General features: G+C 38.7%; 1 gene segment (V, D, J or C); it reads right to left on the bottom strand.

Annotated features, from left to right (window-relative positions):
* Positions 1 to 522: 522 nt before the first annotated feature.
* On the bottom strand, positions 523 to 14,057 carry LOC103162074. The segment is given in 6 exon segments: positions 523 to 665; positions 1,246 to 1,287; positions 2,660 to 2,989; positions 8,916 to 8,955; positions 13,617 to 13,915; positions 14,015 to 14,057. Coding segments are annotated over 6 exon segments (897 nt in total).
* Between the last annotated feature and the right edge of the window lie 6,985 nt (positions 14,058 to 21,042).

The following is a 21,042-nucleotide window of genomic DNA, read 5'->3' as shown; positions in this document are numbered from 1 at the left end:
ATTTTGGACTCTTGTTACCAACCATTGCCAAATGCCATGACTCAGTTGTCTGCCATACCGTGCCTTTCAGGGTTAGGAAATGAAAGTAAAGATTGACAAAAGTAAACTTCTGGTATTTTAGAAAATTTATTGTCTCTAATGTGAAATACAAGGCAAGAATTCAAGCAGTTAAGAAAGCTCTTGAGGTTGTCTGGAGTGGAGGCTTCCAGGGAGTTAGCTGGTTCAAGGGGAACAAGGACCGTGGGCAGAAGCTACAAACTATGCATACTAGAGCTGTGACGCCTCAGACTCCTGGGGAGGAGACTGTCAAAGAGGATGGAATCAGGAGAGAGATGTTTTCAGTTATAGAGATGTTGCTCAGTTGTTTGTAAAAGTTTGAAAACTTTTATGCAATGACAGAATGATATACATTGGACTTTACAGAGGTCAAAGCTAGCAAGAAAATCTAGCTGGACCCCACAAGGCACCTTTTCACAGTAAAGGGTGAAAAGTAGCTGACTTGTTTTACCACCATTCACTTCCTTAGGACCTCTTCTTATTGCCACAGACAGCTGCTCTTCTAAACAGAAAGAAGCTGACCATGGCTAAGTGGATCACACTCTTGAGGAGTAGGAGAAGGTAGGTGTAGTAGGCTGAGGTGCTCGTGAACTGAAGCTGCCACACATCTAGAAGAGTTCTTTAATTAGTTCCATCTGCTGTTTTTTTGTTTTGTTTTGTTTTGTTTTTTAACATCATAGCACATCTTACTGAGGAGGGAGTAATAGGTATTGATTTCTGAGAACTTAATTGAGTAACAGTTCTCCTCAACCAAACCTGAGTTTCCAAACCTGAAACTCAACACTCACCATTTGCACTCACCCTCCACTAAGAGGGAGGCTGAACTTGGAAGTCAGTTTCTCTACACCCATCAATTCCAGCAACTAGCAAGTAACTGGATGACTTTTAAAACCTAGACTTAACTTTTATCATGCTTTCTTTGTGGTTAGACATATGAGTAAATGAATTCCTTTGTTAAAATAGGTTAGGATACATTACTTTGCCCCTCCTTAAAGTACACTTGAAGTGGTAGTTCACTGTGTTGCTGTGATCTGTGTGTAGTGACACATTAGCTGTAAATGTCACTGTCCATTAAGTAACATCCAGACATTTAGATATTTCTAAACTAATTCAAGGCAGTTCAAACATTGTTATATTCAAAAGGAAAAGTGCTATAATGTGACAAAAAGGCAAACATACTAAACTTACCATTATCATGCTTGCAAGTTGTAAGTCCAGTACTCATGGCAACTACAAGAAATGACAAGAAGAATTTGTTAATTAATATGCACATTATTTGACAGTTCTCTCTGTGTTTGTGAATATGCATTTATCTACATGCAAATGAAAACATATATCCTCACATAGACAGAAGTGTATTAAAATATGAACTCTATAATTATATAATTATATATAAATTTATATAATTATATATAGACTTAGTACATAACACTCACTTGTTGTGTTTCTGTACACAGAGGAGCATAAATTCATAAACAATATTTTTTTATTTTTACCCTAAAAAATATAGTAAACTGTCTAAAACAGTCTTCAAAGATAAACAGCCATATCTTTCCAAAACGCATACCTTCCCAAAGCAACTGCTCAAAGTTCATTGTTCATTGCAGATTCCAGAGGAGAAACCCAGACAGTGACCAGAAAGAGTTTCACAGGTTTTATATGTACTCATTCCTCACAGGTTCAGAAGGTCCCCTGAGCCTTGGAACTGTTGTTCAATGCCAGCAGTTATAACACACAGTGAATTGTGAGACCACTGCTAGGCCCTCTGCAATTCAACTCTCTGCCTGGACGTGCAGCCATGTACCTCACATAATTAAGGGGATCCTTTGAGATCTTATATCTGAATTATTCTGAGTACACTGGAAAGAGTATGCATTCTTCACTGTACATCCCCCTCCATGTAGGGACACTGACTAATCATGGTCTACCCACCCCCAACAACAAAAATCTGAACTGCTAAATTGACTCCTTTTTTTGTAGCAGGCTTTGACTCTTCCATTTGGATACTTTGTTAACTAAGACATCAGTGTTTGGGCGTTGAACTTGGTACACAATAAGATTAAAGTAAATGACTTTGCTTGTTTGGCAGAGCATTCCTAATTAAGTCATCAAAAGTGGAACCTCCATTTTAGCATTTATCATGTACTTAGAAGCTTGTTATTTTAAAGTGTCATTTCTGTTAATTCAATTAACAATTTCCAAAAAGGAAAGAAAGAAAGAAAGAAAGAAAGAAAGAAAGAAAGAAAGAAAGGAAAGAAGGAAGGAATGAAGGAAGAAAGAGAGAGAAAGGAAGGAAGGAAGAAAGAAAGAGGAAGGAAGGAAGGAAGGAAGGAAGGAAGGAAGGAAGGAAGGAAGGAAGAGAATCAGATCTGGATATTCTGGATAATGATGATGGCCTTAGAAAAGTTTAAGCAAAATTTTCACCTTTTCTCCTAAAGCCTCTGCCATCTTAGTTCTTTGGTAAAGTACAAGGTAAAATAAATGCAATGGTCCTGTTAACATAAGAGTCTTATGCTAATTTTTATTAGTACATCATAGAAAAACTGGGTATTTTCAAATACATTTTCTAGAAAGCTATATTTCAAAGGATATATGCACATACCTTTCTTTATTGGAGGAAACGAAATCTCTTGGTCAACTCCTTGTTTGTTGTTCTCATGTTTGACAATACATCTGTGCTCTTTGTGCATTGACTTTTCCGCCACGGTAAGCCAGCTAAATTTCATGTATGTGTAATTAGTCTTCAGTGTATTCCCTTCCTGGGATTCCAGGATCTTATCACCATTCTTTTCTTTCCAGTATACCCTTATAATGTCTGGGAAGAATTTCTCAAGGAGACAAAGATATGTCCCAGCCTTATGGAGATTTGTTTCAGCAACAGAAGGAAGAAAAATGGTGGGCTTGGGGGAAAGGTCCCCACTAAGGCTTTTGTCTGTAAGACAAAATGGAAAATTAATAAAGATAATAATAATGAGGATAGTAGTTGTTATTTGGACAGAGCCTCATGTAGCACAATGTAGTATCAAATTTTCTATGTACTTGTGGATGGTGTCCTCCTGGTCTGCCTTATACTGATTCCCCGGCATCTGCTCCCAAGTGCTGTGATTACAGACATGAACCACTAAATCTACTTACTCAAAATAAATATTGCATAAACACAAATATTGATTGGTTAAGAACCATTTATTTCTTCACACTACCTTTGTTTTCTCAGGGTGAAGCATACATGCATTTGGATGGATGGATGGATGGATGGATGGATGGATGGATGGATGGATGGATGGTTGGTTGGATGGATGGATGGAAGACAAGGAAACCAAATTGCTTCTATGGTCATTGTACAGATGAAGGTTTCTTGTCATTTCTAGCATGCTTCCCATCCCCGTCCTTTGGTAATTTGTTCTCTGGCCATTTAGTGCAACCCACTGCTCATTTAGCTTTTCTATAACGTGCCCTGCTTTCCTTATAGCTCAGTGGAATAGATGTCAGGAGGTAGCTTTGAAGTTTTCTTTGTAACTACATGAAGTCCCTTGTGTGATGAAGATATCCTCCCATGTGTGTTTACAGTCCATCAAGTAGATATGCTAGATGAAATTGCAGATTCCCTTCTCAGTCTTAAAGTTCTCAGGGGATCGCCTAGTTGATCTTTACTTTTAGAAACCATCTCACTCTCACATGAGAACCATTCCAGGTTTGGGCACTGGGCACATAGCTGCACCTCCAAATAATCCCTAGTGTGTTGAATTTAGGTGCTTCAATCTGAATGATTTCAGTGGATAAGCACCTAGTGAGATACCAGAGAGAGAGAGAGAGAGAGAGAGAGAGAGAGAGAGAGAGAGAGAGAGAGAGGATCATCTAGGGAAGGATATATAGAATATAGTGCTATAGAGGAAACTAGAATATGATTCAATAGGGAGAAGGATGGGAATGCAAAGTAGAAGAGGAATGTGGGTATGGACAACTAACACTAAAGGGTCTTTGAAAAATCACATGGAAATCTACAACTGTAGAAGGTTCCTAAAATATATGCTAGAAGGTAGTCTGTATGATTCCAGAGGAGAAACCCTACTACCTACAGTAGCAACCTGCTTGAAAGATGTAAAGGTAAAATTATAGAACATTTTATTGAATAATCAACCATTTTTGATTGGACTTCAGTCCTACTCCATGAGATGGAAGCCATACCTGATGCTGCTAAAGACTAGATAGGTCACAAGCCTAGGAAAAATATACTCCTATAATTCTGCCAATGGAACGTAACAATAAAATGACTCCTAATGACATATTGCTATGCACATAGACCAGTGCATTGCTCAACCCTTATCAGAGAAGCTTCTTCTTGAAGCATATAGTAATTAACACAAAGAATCACAACTGAACAATGTTCTGAAGTGAGAGACTTTGGAGAACTCAGGCCTAATTGGGGCTGTTGTCGTCATTCAACCTGTTTCCTCAAGGCTCAAGGTTATGTGGAAAGGAGGCAGAAAAAATGAAGAGCCAAAGGATTGGGACATCTGTTTCAATAGTGCCTTCTATATATGACAGGAAATTGTACCTATGAAATCTTAACAATATGGTCTCCTAAACAAGATATGAACAATTACAACACCAGTTGACACTCCAGCATGGGTGGGGAAACTCCCACAAGGCCACACTCCTAGATGAAGAACTACAGACAATAAATGAATGCTAAGAGAAGGAGAATTAGTGTTTTGTAGGAATGGGTCCCTGACAAGTTGTCTAATCCCAAGTGGTTTAGACATAAGCATATACATATACATATGAATGACACTAAGCAGACTTATCAGGTTGTATTTACACATACACATGTGAGCATATACATTTACATAACAATAATAGTTACAGAAGAGACATGAATTTGACAGGGAGGAGTTCAAAGAGGACGAGGGTGAAGTGAAAAGGGTATACATACAGTACTCATGTATGAAATTCTCAAAAATGTAAAAAAAAATACAAAATAAAAACAAAACAGTGTTTTCACAACTTCTACTAAAAAGTTTAATGATTAACAATATCTTTTTTTGTTTTTTGAAATAGGGTTTCTTTGTGCAGCTTTGGAGCCTGTCCTGGAACTCGCTCTATTGTTCATGCTGGCCTCAAACTCATGGAGATCTCCTGCCTCTGCCTCCCAAGTGGTGGGCTTAAAGGCATGTGCCACCACCACCTGGCTAACAATAAAAATCCTTTAAAAACTTATTTAGAGTTATGTTTCTTTTCAAATAATGAAATGGGTTGCTAAAGAAAATTAATGCCTCCAGATGGAAAGTGTGTGTGTGTGTGTGTGTGTGTTTGTACATAAATATGAAGATAACCATCCATTTTAGCAGTTAGAAGTCCAGTTGCATCTCCCAGAAAACTTTTCTGTATAATAAATGTTATTGGCTAAATGATAACATATCACCTCTCCATGGTGGAGACAATCCTCTCCACAGTTTTTGTGTCTGCTATGATTTGAACAATGTACCACATGCTTTATTCACATTATCACCTTCTGTTCTCACATAATCTTGCCATTCATGCCCTCATCTGTCTTACTTATTAGGAACTGAGCACAAAGTCTCCTACGTGGTATAAGTGGAGAAACAAAGCCCAGACTTCTTCACAGCACACTGGACCTGGAGGAAAAGGAAGGCAACTGTCTATTGAATCTATAACACACTTGTCTGAAATAATAAGCACCACACCAGTGTCAAATGCTTCAATAAATGACTTCCATATGTGACATATGAATGTTTTATGAAAGTCCAAATGTCTGCAAGTATTACTAGGATGTTTGTACAGTGTTCTTCAGTATCAACATTTGAAATTGTAATCTTCTGGAAAGCGTTGCAGGGAATCCTGCTCATAGCCCTCTTCTTTCTAAACATTACACCTCCAGGCCACTATGGCCATGCCTTGCCTCAATTAGTTTGAAAATATATTTGTTCAATATCCACTATGACAACACATTTCATTCCTCTACCAAACATGGAGGATTCAACCCATATCAAAACTACTACATTAGTTTCATGTCCTTGACTCTTTAGATTCCAGGGACAACATCAGGGTCTGGAATTCTTGTAAGAATAAGACTTGGTCCTGACTTAACTGATTCATAGCAAGTTCTGAGATGGAGCAAATCAAACAACTTCTAAGTTTTAGCTGTTTTATTTTCCATAAACATATCTGCTATGGTAAATCAATTCAGCCTCACTACATCAATGAAACCAAAATAAAACTAGATGAGAAAACTGATTAAAAAGACTAAAAATGCAGAGGTTATTACAGTCATCAGTATGGCTGCCAGCAACAACAACTAGCACTATGACTTGCACTTGAATAAAATATTGTCTTTCCATGGGAAAAAAAGCTTTGCTGTTAGTCAGAGTAATGGAGGGTTTGGTTTGAAATTAAATCTAGGTGAAATGAGGAGAGCCTCATCTACAATCTACGGTGTTATAATCTACCTGGGTTTTCGAATCCACCATCATAAGAAATCTGCTGCTCAAGGAAAGCAAAGGGGAATGTGATGAAGCCTAGAGTGCATGCCAATGCATGGAACACTGTTTTTACTGTCGAAAACAGTGCCTGCTCTCCAAGTCAGCAGCACAACACATGGGAATCAGATCTTTCTCTGAAAGTTCAGATACAAGTTCAGCTCACACCAAACTCTATTTTGCAGCTGCTGTCTTGGATCTTTCTTGAAAATCAACCGAAGAATGCCATGAGATCTTGTCCTCAAAGCCATGTTAGGACACTGCTATCTACCTGGCCTCATAGGCTAAGAGTACTGGTGTGTGTGTGTGTGTGTGTGTGTGTGTGTGTGTGTGTGTGTGTGTGTGTGTGTGTGACATCAAATGGTATGATTTAGTTGCAGTATCAATGGGTTTGTTTAATTGCCACATTTTATTTTTCAAAATGAATGTTGGAGACAATATCCACTCAATATCTGCTTTTCTTCTGAAGGATATGTGCTTTGAAATGTTTTTCTAGTTTTCTTTTTTCTGACTTTGTGTGTGTATGGGAAACCTGCAAGTTCCTGTGTGTGACTTCAGCAAACACTTGCCATATGTCCATGTGGCAATCAGAGGATAGCCTTACTTCAATCATTACCTTCCATTTTGTTTCAGAAAAGATCTCCTTGTTATTTACCATTCCAGATTCCAGTGTAGCAGGCAGGTGGCCTTCTGGAGCTATCCATGCCTCATTGTCCTGCCTTATTTTAGGGTCACATGTGGGTTCTGCTGTGCATGACTTTAGGCTGACTCGGGGGATTCAAACCAGGGTCCTCACATTTATGCTGCAAGCACTGTACCCACCAACTCACCTCCCCAAATACTTCTTTAATTTTGAAGTGGAAAATTTATCACATTTGAAAATTGATGTGCTCCTCTATCGGTCAATAAAACAGGTGTTGGACTATATTTGATTTTAACCTCTAAACATAAAGTTGTGTTTTTCAATTACTCTAAACTCTTTGCTCAGGTCTCCCATGCCAGAATAGGAAGACCACAGCTTTCTTAGTTGTAGCCTGACCTCTCTGGACATCATTGGTCAAAGCAGGAACCATTCTAAGGATGCTGAGGCTGGATCTCACAGCACCTGCACCCCTGCCTCTCTCCCATCTCTACTCCGAAGAATAGAAAGAAAATGTTCCCTTAGGCATGTGCTTTATGCCAGGGTGAAACACTTGGATGGATTTGCATGTAATACCCAACATCTGAAATTTAGCTTGTGAACATGTAAAATCGCTGACAATATTTTGTTACTGTTTATATGAATATGTAAAATTGGCTCTACTGAGGTTGAGACAAAACTCAAGCAAAGTCACATAAGAGCTAAGTGTAACTAGGAATCTAAGGTCTGAGAACACTCTGCCTTGCAGTTTGTGTCATTTCACATAGGTGGAAAAGTTTTATTTTATTTTTTTTCAACATGTTCCAGATGCTCCTGTATTTCTTCCCTTAAAGGGCTGTCACTTATTAATAAATTCTTATCCTAGGATGCAATTTATAGTTAATTGAGATGTCTTTTTCAGAGGGGAATTTTCAGAGAGAAATAAAAGCAGTAATATTTGTACATAAATACTAATAATTTGACAACAAATGTGTTCTTATTAAAAACCAAGATACAGAAAATGAAAATTTGGACTATAAAATCATCCTACGCTTCCTTGAGAGAAATAATGATCAAATAAAGGTAGAAAAACTATGAAAGCCTTTTACATAGACACTGAACAGAAGTGGTTTGTGTAAACTACAAATTCTAACAGAAATCTCCAGGTAATATTTCAAGAATTAGAGTGACATAAACCGTGACTGGTCACAACCTACCGTCCAAGGAGTCAGACAAATAAGAAGTGGATTTATTCATGTTCTTCAGTAATTTACTGTGAATTATGATCAAAACCAACAATAATGATTTTCCAGTTTGTCTGGAGAATGTAGCACTAGTTTTGTTTCAAAATACAGAGAAAAAAGTCAGAAAAACTCCATTTTGAGGACTCACTAAACACCTTTTACAACACTATCCTGAAGCAATAATTTATACCAATAGTCTATGCACATGATCTTAAGAATGACTCCCACTTATACTTTGTGTATTTGATTATTCTAAATATAGCTTCAGTGTTTTCTGGGTGGAAAGAAGAAACCATTTATAAAGTAGTTTTTGCTTTCATATTCAATAATATATGCTGAAAAATGACTCAAGCTAAGAATCTTTTAGTAAGACACAGTGGCTCATAGTCATTTTTGTTCTTCTTCTACAAATATATATATATATATATATATATATATATATATATATATATATTATATTGTCATCACTGGTGTAAAGCAGAAAAAAAAGTTACTTACCAGAAGGGATTACTATGAGCTTCGTTCCTTCTGCAAATACCTTGCTCCAGCCCGAGCTATCACAGTGCTCACAGCTTCTACAAAAATCTGAACCTTCTCCAAACATTCATGACATGATATGCAGGCTAAAACTTGGCATAACAAACTGATCTGGGTTCCTTAGAAATCCACTGAATATAAATTGTATGACATCTGGTAACTTTTAAGTTTCTTCACAAACTAACTTCATACATTGTTTTCCCTGGAGGCAGTGATAATAGAAAGTAAAGGGGGTGCAACTGGAGAAGAAGAGAGTTGGGCTAACTGGTTAACCAACTGTTTTTTTTTTCCCAAGTAACTAGGAAAATATTCTAAGAATTGTTTTGTTTTCAATTTCCAGGAGTTAAGCTGAGTTGAAACTGCTCAGTGTTTGCATCAAAGGAATGTGTTTTCTGTTCTCACAAGCACCATTTTTTTCCTTAGGAAATGGGGAGACATTTCTGAAAAGGGGAAGCTCTTTAGTAATTTAAGATAAAAATGTGCCAATGTATTTGAAAAATGTGAGCCAAATTCTATATGTTCAAAAGGCTGTCATTATTAGTTGCTGTTCATCAAGAATCATTATTATAGCCATGTCAATGAAAAATGTAATCTGTCATGCCTTACTAGAATAGAGAAGAAGGCTAGATAAAAATTTCATCTGTAAAATGCTGTAAAATTTCATTGATTGATTTTAAATAGTAGTTTATTGACAATTCCAGTTTTCTAATACTCAGAACAGTTGCTTACCCTTTGGACTTAACACAGCATGGTGTGCTCTCAATCCCTGTTCTCTACCGTTAGTCTTTGTTCCAAGACCAGGAGGAGAATTATCAGAAGCTTTAAGACTTGTCTGTATTTAGAGAGACATAAATTAATTTAAAACACAAAAGAGTAAATAATGAAGGATAACAATGTGGCTTAGTTCGTAAAAGCATTCATTTCCAGATCCAATAACCCGAGTTTGACTTCTGGAACTCACATGGTGGAAGGAGAGAACCAACTCTCTTAAGTTGTCTTCCAATCTCTGTATTCATGCCTTGGCATGTGCACATCCACACACATATGCGTACACACAAAATAATTGTAAAAATTAATGAGATAAAATGTTTCATTGCATTTGTAAAAAAAATAGTGACACACACATTTCTAATTGGACTTAAGATGGATCCACAAGAGGTATACCATGCCTGGTACTGGAAACCTAACTAACTATTGAATGCTAGCAAACTCATGGTTATTGGGAGAGAATCTCCAAGTACTGATTTACTAAACCAGCAAAATCACTAACAGCAATCAATAAATATTTGTCCTTATAATCACAGGTAAGTGTAGCCTTCACTTCTTATCAAGGAAATTTCTATTTGCTTCAGATAGAGAAAATTGTAACCAGAAAAAAAGTAGTGGGCCACAATCCCAGTGGATATATCTACAAAGACAAAACTCCGCAGCTATGGCTCAAGGTACATTATGGAAGAGGGGACAGAAATATTGTAGGTGCCAGAGGATTTGTGCATTGTCTGCAAGATTGTGTCTCCTAGTAATATCAGAAATTCTATTAATAAAATCTCACCAATGTGATTACCCAAATGTAAGCAGAACAAGGATGATACCAATGAACAGTCTAAACTGGATGGGAGAAAGTCCACAAGGTCTGTCTTTACTCACAGGAAACTGAGTAAAGCCAGGAGTAGGAGCGGTGGTCCTCCCCAGGGAGGAGCACATCAATTGGTTTCCCAGTGCCAAACAATCAACCCTGAAAAGATACACACAAGTAACATCATATGAACTGAACAGGTTATATTAAAAATATATATATGCATATACAATATTATATGCATATCATAGCAATTAATGAAAAAGAGGCCGTGAATATGAAGGGAGAGCAGAAAGGAGCATATGAAAGGGCTTGGAGGGATGAAGGGGAAAGGAGGAATGTAATTAAATTACAGTCTCAAAAGTAAACAAAAAAGAAAACAGGAAGATATAAGCACTATATAAACAAAACAGTATCAGTTTTAGCAATTGTCCACTAAAATCCGAATACATGAAGAAACACAATTATAGAGAAAAAAAAACGTACACTTATCAGGAAGCCAGTATCTTCTAAATTCATATTTAAACTAGCCACAATTCCAATCTTGACTACTATAAAGTTTGCTTTATTTTTTTCTTACATGTGAGTGCTAGAATTTGGATAATTAAGTATATTATAGATTCTGTGAAGATTCATGAACACTAAATGGCAAAAAATAATTCTCATCTAGGAATGGTGGCTGTAATCCTAGCTAATTAGGAGGTTCAGGCTGGAGGATCACAAGTCATCCTAGGCTTCACAGTGCGTTCAAAGTGAGTTGGGACAATGTAATGAGACTGCCTCAAAAATGAAAACTGAAGAGATGGTTACGGATATGGCTTCATTGTATAGCACATATATATATATAAAACCCTAGGTTCATTCCAAGTCCTGTGAAAACTAATTGATTACTTAATTTGAAAAAAGAGTTTAAAAAGACATTTGACTAATGGTATAATATATTATTGATACAAGAATCATGAAATACTGAAACAAAAAATTTCATAGAAATGGTCAAACAATGTATGGATGTTCAAAATATAACTACAGTGAAAACTATAAGGTAATCAAGAAAGAAATTAGAGAAGACAGTTGAAGACAAAAAGCCTTTCTCTGTTCATAGACAGCTAGAATAAATATTGTTTATATGGCTACATTGTTAAAAGTGATATGCAGGAGCTGGAGAAATGGCTCAGTGGTTAAATCACTGACTGCTCTTTCAGAGGACCTGGGTTAAATTGCTAGCATCCACATGACATGACCATTCACGACTGTCTGCAACACCAGTTCCAGGGGATCCAGCACATCTTCTGGCTTTATGGACACTAGCTATGCTTATGGTGTACATACATACATGTATTCAGGCAAAGCATCTATTCATATATAATGCAAAAATAAATGTTTTTGAAAAGAATACATGAATTTGAGCTAGGCAGCAGTGGCACCTGCCTTTAATCCCAGCACTTGGGAGGCAGAGGCGGGTGGATCTCAGTGAGTTAGAAGCCAGCCTGGTCTACATAATGAGATAAGTACTTTTCTACAATATTCCCATTCTTAGTCCGTATCATGTCATTATGTAACAACAGAAGTGTCCCTGTGCAGAAGAGCAGGTCATGATAAAGCACTGGGCCTGTCTCTTTGGACTTACCCAAGACCACTATTAGGAAGAGGACAAGCCAGAGCACACACAGCAGGTGCTTCCCATTCATGATTTTTACTATCTGTCTTCTTTCTGCATTAGATTATCATCCAGTCTCTGAGGGTTTTGTTCATACTGAACATGTGGCATGCCCCTACTTTTATTACAGAAATTTCTCTATATAGAGAGTTCTCATAAGCAAACATGCCATGTGGAGTCCATGGCTCTTTTGGCAAATATGAAATGTTTTTCTGTACCAAATGAGGATTTGTGACAGGAGTTTCTGTGGAAATTTATTGTCAGCTCAGCTCTAAAATTTTCTTTCTCCATGTTCCAGGATGACAGGTACAGATTCTGGGCTTTTGGTAGTGAACAGGAAGAGAATTCATAAATATAGAATCTGCCATGAACCATCATCCGTACATTTACCTCTTTCAGCTGCATCTATAAATTGCTATGGCCAATATATCAGGTGGGACCATATTGTCTTCTTTACAATACATCCACATTTTTGCCTTAGAAGGCATGGGAAACAAGTTTGAGAAGAAATAACCAATATTTTGGATGTTGGAGTCAGACTGGAATTGCAGTCACTTTATTTGGCTGCTCCTGAGACATCTGCCGAGAAGCATATGCCTAGAACACTGTTGCATAGGTTTTGTTGCCACTGTTCTTATCTAGGTAAGAGTCACAGGGTGTTAGAAACAAAGTCTGCATCTCTGTAACAAGACAGGTGTCAAGCCAGGGCCACCAACTCTGAGTCAAATTTATGGCCTCAGCTACAAGTGATCCATGGTTTCATGGTGTAGAGTAAGAAATATAGGCCTTGTACCAACAAGTCCTTCCAGAACTGGCAAAAACTTAATAAATATAAACATGAAGAAGTTATTCTCTCCCCCCCGTACCCTATTTATGCCACAGAAGCTCTTCCAGGTATTGAGACTTCAGAACCAAGAGAAAGTTGCAGGAATGAAGGTGGACAGGTAACCATAGGAGAATAGCATGGGGATGAGGGGGTATGGAACACACCCCTCAGTTGTGCAGTAATGTCATACTTGGCTTATGTCAGCCAGTCTAGATTGGGGGTCTAATGGCATATGGATGTGAGGCTTATCTGTCACTGTGTCTCTTTGAATGAATGTAATATTTCTAAAAAGAAGTTTATATTAGTAGTGCACATAAGAGAAACAAGAAAAGAGATTGGATGGAGGTGGAAACAGGGCTATAGTGACCCAGTGACCTCTCTGGGCCACTGGCTTAGGACAAGCCACTTGCCTTTTCCAGGCTCTAGCTTCCTCATTTGCAGTGAATCTCTGAAAAAATGAGTCCCAAGGACCCGCCCAGTCCTAACACCTGTCATCCTATGAGTGTGAGCACTGAGGGTCCTCGGTGGTTGAGGGACTGTGAGTGCAGCTGAAGAGTGGGGATAAGAAGGTTTTCTTACAGGTTCCTTCAGATAATGAGACACCGTGAGATCCCAGCAGGCACAGTAGTATGTGGCTTCATCTGCTGTGATAACATTGTTGATTATCAGGTAAAAGGTACCATCATTCTCATAAGCTTCCAAACGGGAGTTGGGCTTGTCTTGCTTGTAATTCTTGGCTGAGCCATAGAAGATTCGTTTCAGGGACTCCCCTTCTTTCATTTGGTACCAGTGCACAATGGTGTTCTGCAGGGGGACTCCAGAGAGCTTGCAGCTTATGTGCACTGTCTTGTTTGGGTTTCGGGTAGAAGACAGCTGATCCTGAGATATCCAGGAGTCTCCATCTGAAAAGTGAGAGAAAGAAATCAGAGATTTCCAAATCATTGTTAGTCCCCATTGGCTCAGTACACAAAAAACAATGAAAAGGAGCAACGCCAACTTACAAACCCAAGGCAAAGACAAAAGGAAAACCCACGGGATTGGCATATCCAATGGTAGCTGGAATAGCCACATGAGACAGTGACTGGGACCTCAGCTACAGTGTAGTAAGATTCAACTGTAGCTCTGTGGAAAAGGGACAGGGGAGGAGATGCAAGAAGTGTTTCTGAGCTGATGAAGGTCCTGCCCAGTGAGATGTGTCATTTTATCAAGTTCCTGGTGCAAAGGATCTATCAAATACCAGAAGATGTCATCAAAACACCTGTTACAATAGCAGTATTACCTTTCCTATTGGGAATTATTCCCCCAAACCCTATTCCTGTTGTCCTTAAGAATAATTTCAGTGAGACCTCTCTTTGACATCTTTCTCACTCCCTCGGTTTTAAACTACTTTCCTTTTTTGTAACTACTGTGGGTAACTATGAATGGTTTTGTGGACCAGTCTTTTTTGCATGCACATTTGATATACTAGTAGTCTATTTTGACCTGATAACTTTATATTAACAAGCAGTGTGATGAAAGATACCAAGCCATAATCTTCTATTGTGAATGAAGTCCTGTTAAGGAAAAACATCATTTCTTTGACCCATTCATAATTAACCTTTCAGAATTACAGCTCCGCCTTAATTTTGTTGGGAGAACATGAAAGACATGCTTTGCTGAGGTTGGAGCATTCTCACTTGAGCTGAGATAGCTCATTTAAGTGGTTGTATTGTAATGTGAAAAGACTTAGATTGGCTGATCACAATGCTGGGAACTTTCAGATGAAACTTCAGGGAGTCCTCAGCGTGCTGCACACTTATTAGCACGGTGGCTTTGAGTTGAGAAGCTCTGCTTACTCTCGTCAGTGAGTGACTGAGTAGGAAAGTGAATGCAGGCCTATGTCTTTCAAAAGGCTTTGGGCTGTCCATCACTACTCACAAAGACCACAAGCTTTCCTGAGCACTGTACTTTGGCCTCCTTCCCTGGAAGGTTTCCATAGTTAGGGAAGCAGTAACCGTCACAGACACTGATGAAGGTGGCCCAGGCATGGGATGAGAAGAGGTTATGGGGTCCTGGTGAAGGAGACATTGCATGGCCCTTGGGTGTCTGGTGAGATCAAACTCAGGACACAAATACAGCATAAGAATGCTTGGTAATCTCAGTCATATGTCTCTGGAGAGTGGCGGAAGGAGGTGATTAAGTGCACAGGTGGGATCAGCCTGGATGGCTTCTGTTGAGTGGTAGTGGTCTAACCCTGTGGGAAGTGTAAGGGAAGGCATGTGGTCTGTGCAGGCAAGCCTCATGTGGAGGGTTTTTGTTTGTTAACGGTGCAACATCTTGATAGAGTGCATCCCACCATGCACAGTAATATATTCCTGTGTCCTCTTCTGTCACTTGGTGTATTCTGAGAATTGAAGACAAGTCACTGTGCCATTTCTTTGCCTCATATCTTTCCTTACTAAAACCTTCCTCATAGACAGTGTTTTCTTTTGAAGAAATATATAGCATTCTTTTTGGAGGCTGGCCTGGCTTCTGTCGGTACCAGTGTACATATGTGTTGTGATTCAGAACACTTGTTTTTATTAGGCATTCGAGAAATGCTGTATTTCCTTTTTTCTTGGTGATATATGGCATCAGATGTGAAGTGGGACTGCTTCCGCTTGCATCTGAAAGATAACAAAAGCTAAAATTTAAAAAAATTCAAAATTGTAAATTTTGAATATCATTGAGATGATGCACATTTGGGGTCCAAGTCCAATTCAAATCAGCATCTGGGTTTTGTGGGTTCCCACCCCGACCCCGAATGTGCCTTGAGGGATTTAGGATCGTAGTGAAACTTGTTAGGTCAACATGATTGTGTGATTGTCCTCCTTGTGAATGTGGTGTGACCTGACTGTCTCTGTTTTCTGTGGCCTCCATTTCCCAGAGTGAAGGACATCTTACTCACAAATCCTGAGGGAGGCCAGCATGAAGATTTGCAGCAGGAGCCACATTCTGCAATCTTTGTCCTGAGGAGGCACTGAACACTAAGGCTACACAGGCTCAGAGTAAAAGAGACAGTGCAGGAAGAGGAAGTGGCATTCTGGGGACTGAAAAGGGGGACATGGTGTTTCATCAAGATTTCCTGTGGAAATTGGTTTACCTGACCCACTGGTTAACAGATTTCTCTACTGTCCCTATGAAAGACGTTTATCAAAACTGTCAATTTAGAGAAATAATTTCTTGTCCTGTTAACATGCCTCAATTGTACATATCAATGGAGTGCGGAAATACTACACATGTATAGTGTTCACTCTCCACTCTTCTCAAGCCCGGTGAATCATGATTTCAGTTTCAGACTGACAGTTTTAAATTGTGCATACGTATGAGAGAACTTTTGGTTGATTTTTGGTCAGAAATGATTGTCTTGTTGAAAGATTAACATTCTTTATTAGGTTACTCCTAAAATACAGACAGACTTAGTGATGAGTAAGAGGGAGACAGATAAAGTAGAAAGAGAAGAAAGGAAGAAGGGGAGAAAGAGAGGCAGAAAAAGGGAAAAAAGAAGGAGGTGGAGAAGAAAGGGGAGGGGATGGGAGGAGAGGAGAGGAAAGGAGAGCAGAGGAGAGCAGAGGAGAGGAGGGGAGGGGAGGAGGTGAGGGAAGGAGAGGAGAGGAGAAGAGAAGGAAGGGGAGGGGAGGAGAGGAGAGGAGAGGGGAAGGGAGGGGAGGAGAGGAGAACAGAGGAGGACAGAGGAGAGGAGGAGAGAGGGGAGGGAGGAGAGGAGAGGGAGGAGGAGAGGAGAGAGGAGAGGAGAGGAGAGGAGAGAGGAGAGGAGGAGAGAGAGGAGGAGGAGGAGGAGAGAGAGGAGAGAGGAGGGAGAGGAGAGGAGAGAGAGGGAGAGGAGAGGAGAGGAGAGGAGAGGAGAGGAGAGGAGAGGAGAGGGGAGGAGAGGAGAACTTCATGAGGAACTGTTCATTGCTCATTATCACCCTATGTCTGGCAGTTTTGAGTACAGGTCTCCTAGGTAATCTAGACAAAGGAAATACCTTCCTAATTCTACTTTTGAATGTTCCTGCTAAATGGGCATGTTTCTCACTGGACTAACTATAACCTTTAAGAAGGCCTATTATTCCCTATTACAAATGAGTACATGCTTGATAATGATCATTAAAAAACACAAAAGGAGAAGATAAAGCACTCCTCTTTGTACCAGAGAGGTGGTGCTGGGCAGCATAGTCACATGATCAGGTTCATATGCATAAACCCAGAGGACTCCTGGTAAAATTACCTAATCCCAATACTCCTTGGGAAAAATATGAAAGCTGAGCAAGGGACCTGAGCTGTCTGGAGCACAGTCTCTCTCTGGGAGTGTTAGGAATCTGTCTTGTCAGGGAGTGTAGTTGTGGATCCAGAAGCTCCTCCTAGGAAACTTGGGGTTCAAGGAGATGGTGACAATGGAAATGTTGTCCTTTCTACTCCCCTTTCCCAGATCCCTGCTGTTTTTCATTAGCACTCTGAAGCTAGTGATAAGAGAACAAACATTTTGTGCTCAAAGCTGAAATTAATTTTCCTGTGGATTCACTGTGAATAAAAAACTCAAAAAAGTTAGCAAAGAAAACTTATTTCTGAGAATAAAGTAGCTACTGAAAATTTGCGCTGATTGTCTAATGAATTTTATAAAGAAAGTAAAAACTACATATATGTGGGTAGTAAACTGCATTGTGCATACATTGTTGGAAAGTTGCTGTGCATTTGGCTACAGATAAACCAAGTAGCAATTGACTATTTATATCAAGGAACCAAAGAAGACACCAGACCAGCTGCTAGATGCAAATGGGATGAGATTCTAGTTGTCCTGTGCTATGGCTTCATCCCTTGAACAGCCTGGTACCTGGACCTCTGTGGCTCAGATTGTAAGTATCCCAGAAGAACCCAGATTCCTGGAAAATGAGATTCAGACTCAGTAACTTTATACTGACACTTGATATATATATATATATATATATATATTATATATATATATATATATATAATGCATTCCCATTCTCAGTCCAGTTCTTGGATTCACATGCTGCTGATGCCAACGGCTCAAGATATGAATCAAAACAATCACAATTACATTTTTATATACAATATTACCAATGTGATCAGCTCCTGTTAGTGGGCATTAGGTACACTCTAGGCCTATGTACTTGTAAAACTTTGGTGTATCATTTCAGACAGTCCTTGCAATAGTTCATTCAAGTTAATTTATGTTATGCATTTAAAGTTAAGAGAATGGGTCAAAGATAGGTGTAGCAATTTAACCAAAATTGAACAGCTAATATGGGACTGTTGGAAGTATAATAAAGGGCCATTAAGGGAAGGATGACAGACAAACATAAATTAAAATAACCATCATATATTTCATTCATGTGGACAAATCTATTGTAATTATTTACTTACTTGCTTATTTCTAGACATGCTTGATGAATTCCAAGTGCTGAGATTATAGGTATGGAAGCCAGCATGCCTGGTTTATGTAGTACTGGGGAGGGAATCCAGGATCTTGCACCAGGCAAACACTCTACCAATTGAGCTCAGATGTAACAAATACATTCTTTAAATAGCCAAGTAATAACTTGCCTTAGTCTGTGTGAGTATCAGTTATAACTACTCTAATCACCTTGGCTGCTCACTGCAACTTCATCTTTAGCATATAAGTAATTAGAAGCTATATCTCGATCAACCTTTATAGGCATAGACACAGTCTATGGCTCTTCTGCAGTTCAGTGACTGTCATCATTGTAATGTTCATGTCATTTTGTCTTGTTTTGGTTTTGTCCTTAGAACTATAGAGTAGAAACATGAATAAATATGAAAACATGAATAGAAAAAAGCTTCAAATATATCGTGCATATGATTATATTATATAAATAATTCATCATCAAATGCCTGTATCAACATGTTGAATCTATTACACATACATAACAGTTTATGTAACAGAAGCTTTCTATTGAAATGTGTAAAGTCTATGACCGCATCGGGAATGTTTTTAAATAACCTATTTTTTCACAATCATTTTTTAAATTTGGCAAATTTCCTTTATATTTAATCATTTTTAATCAAGAAACATGTTCCTTTATCTCAAAGTTTATAATATAAACCATTTCTGTAGCTAACACAGTACTAGCAAATACGCCACACACTTTTAAATTCAAGGCATAAGACTCCAATGCTACTTTTCCTAGTGATCACTTGTAAGTCTCCAGCAGACAAAAGCTAGTGAGCCCATGATGTCACAAGTTAAGACTTTTATGAAATTTTGGTGGCTTTGTTTGCTATATATGGCAATAGCCATTCTAACTATTTTTTTAAAACTACTAGGCAGGGGTGGATAGAATGAGGATAGAGGAAGAAAGAAAGGGCTGAAGAGAGATGGACACACTGACCAGCCCAAGCTGTTGTTCCCATTTTCCTTTCTTTTTACCCAATAAGGTCCCTTCCTTCTACTACACAGTGTAGTGAATGTTTTCCATTTTACTAACAAATCTTCCAAGGCTGTATTTAAAGGTTACATGTTATTTTGTCACTTTAGACCCACAGATAAGGTACCACTTTGTCTCCTCTGCAACACTTTAGCATCCATCAACTTTCCGGAGTCTATTCAAAAGTTGAGGCTGTGAGACTTTCCAACATTCTTTTGAGAATATAGTGAAGTCATCTGAACTCAGAGATTATGGGAAGTTTAATTCCACCATTTTGTCCCCTTCTTTCTAGAAAGGTCCTTATTCTTAGACTGTCTGTCCTTTCAATAGTCTTGCCATTGTGTCTATGTACACATTAGGCAAGAGGCAGTACCTGCTGAGACTTGGGTACTCTGTTTGGGCCCATTGAAGACCACCATGTTCAAAAGTCATCATGTAGAGGATTATGCAACTGACTTGACTCTTGAGAGGGTGATTAGAGAGCAACCAAGTGTTCCCTCATTCAATTTTCAGTTACATCTCTACTTAATGGGCCAAGCTGATCCTTAGAGGGAATAAATGAATCACAACCATACCAGAGACTATAGGTAGAGTACACAAATGACTAGTGTACTGTGAGATACTATATTATTAAATTTATCATTATAAAATTATTATACAGGGAGAATTTTCCTCATTAGACTTTAAGAAGGTGAAAACAGAAGTTTTTATGTTCTTTAATTTTTATACCACTATCTTTTAAATGTTCCCAATTATCCAAATATAAGTGAGAAAATGAGCTTGTAATAGTTGTCAATAATTACTTTTTACTTTTTCAATTCATGAGTGATTATTTTCTCTGTAGGTGCAAGAAGCAGGCACTTTTTTTCTTTTGAAGTCAGTGAATTTCTGATGTAGTATTTTTGTTATTTATGTCTTGCAGAGCTCTAAAGTACTGAGTTAAAGTGCTTTCTTGGAGCAGATTCTGCTTTGTCCCAGCCTTAGTCCTGAGTTACAATGAGCTGTGTTGCACTTACAGTATTCTACTCTGTTGCCATATCTAGAAGGAGGTGCTTGTCTCTTATAGCCATAGTGGTCACTAAATTTTTTTCAGGAAGACCTTAGGATACTGATAGCAGGCATCCAATTATTACATTTGCCAGACTTTCCAACCTCTGAAAGCTTCTGATAAACATGAATAAAACTGGGAAATAACCATAACGTGAAGTATCTCTGAAATAGTTACACCTCTCTTTTGACACTAACCTATCTTGTTTTCCTTATAAATTCAGCTATGGGAAACCTCCATACAGTTAAAAATAGAACCAAATCATGCAGTGAGTCTGCCATCTCATATTGAATTGTTCCCAGATGTTCTCATTTAGTAGTAAACAGTGTCAAGACAGCCTTTGATGGCAATATAGTCCCTGAGGATTCACTTGATAGGAGAATCCACATTGTTGCATGGAACGCTAGAGAAGTGCTTGGAGGGGGTGAGGCTCTGGGTGGTACCCCCCTGCTGAACAGCAGGTGGCTGCCCTTGCTGAGGAGGATGTGGGCTGGAGCCCAGGGCTGGGGGATGGTTCTTATGTAGGCTATTCTGGAAGCTCAAATGCTGTGCT

This window comes from Cricetulus griseus, chromosome 3 (assembly GCF_003668045.3).
Source record: "Cricetulus griseus strain 17A/GY chromosome 3, alternate assembly CriGri-PICRH-1.0, whole genome shotgun sequence".
Classification (NCBI taxonomy): Eukaryota; Metazoa; Chordata; class Mammalia; order Rodentia; family Cricetidae; genus Cricetulus; species Cricetulus griseus.
Note: the sequence above shows the minus strand (reverse complement) of the source record. Positions and strands in the feature narration are given on the sequence as shown.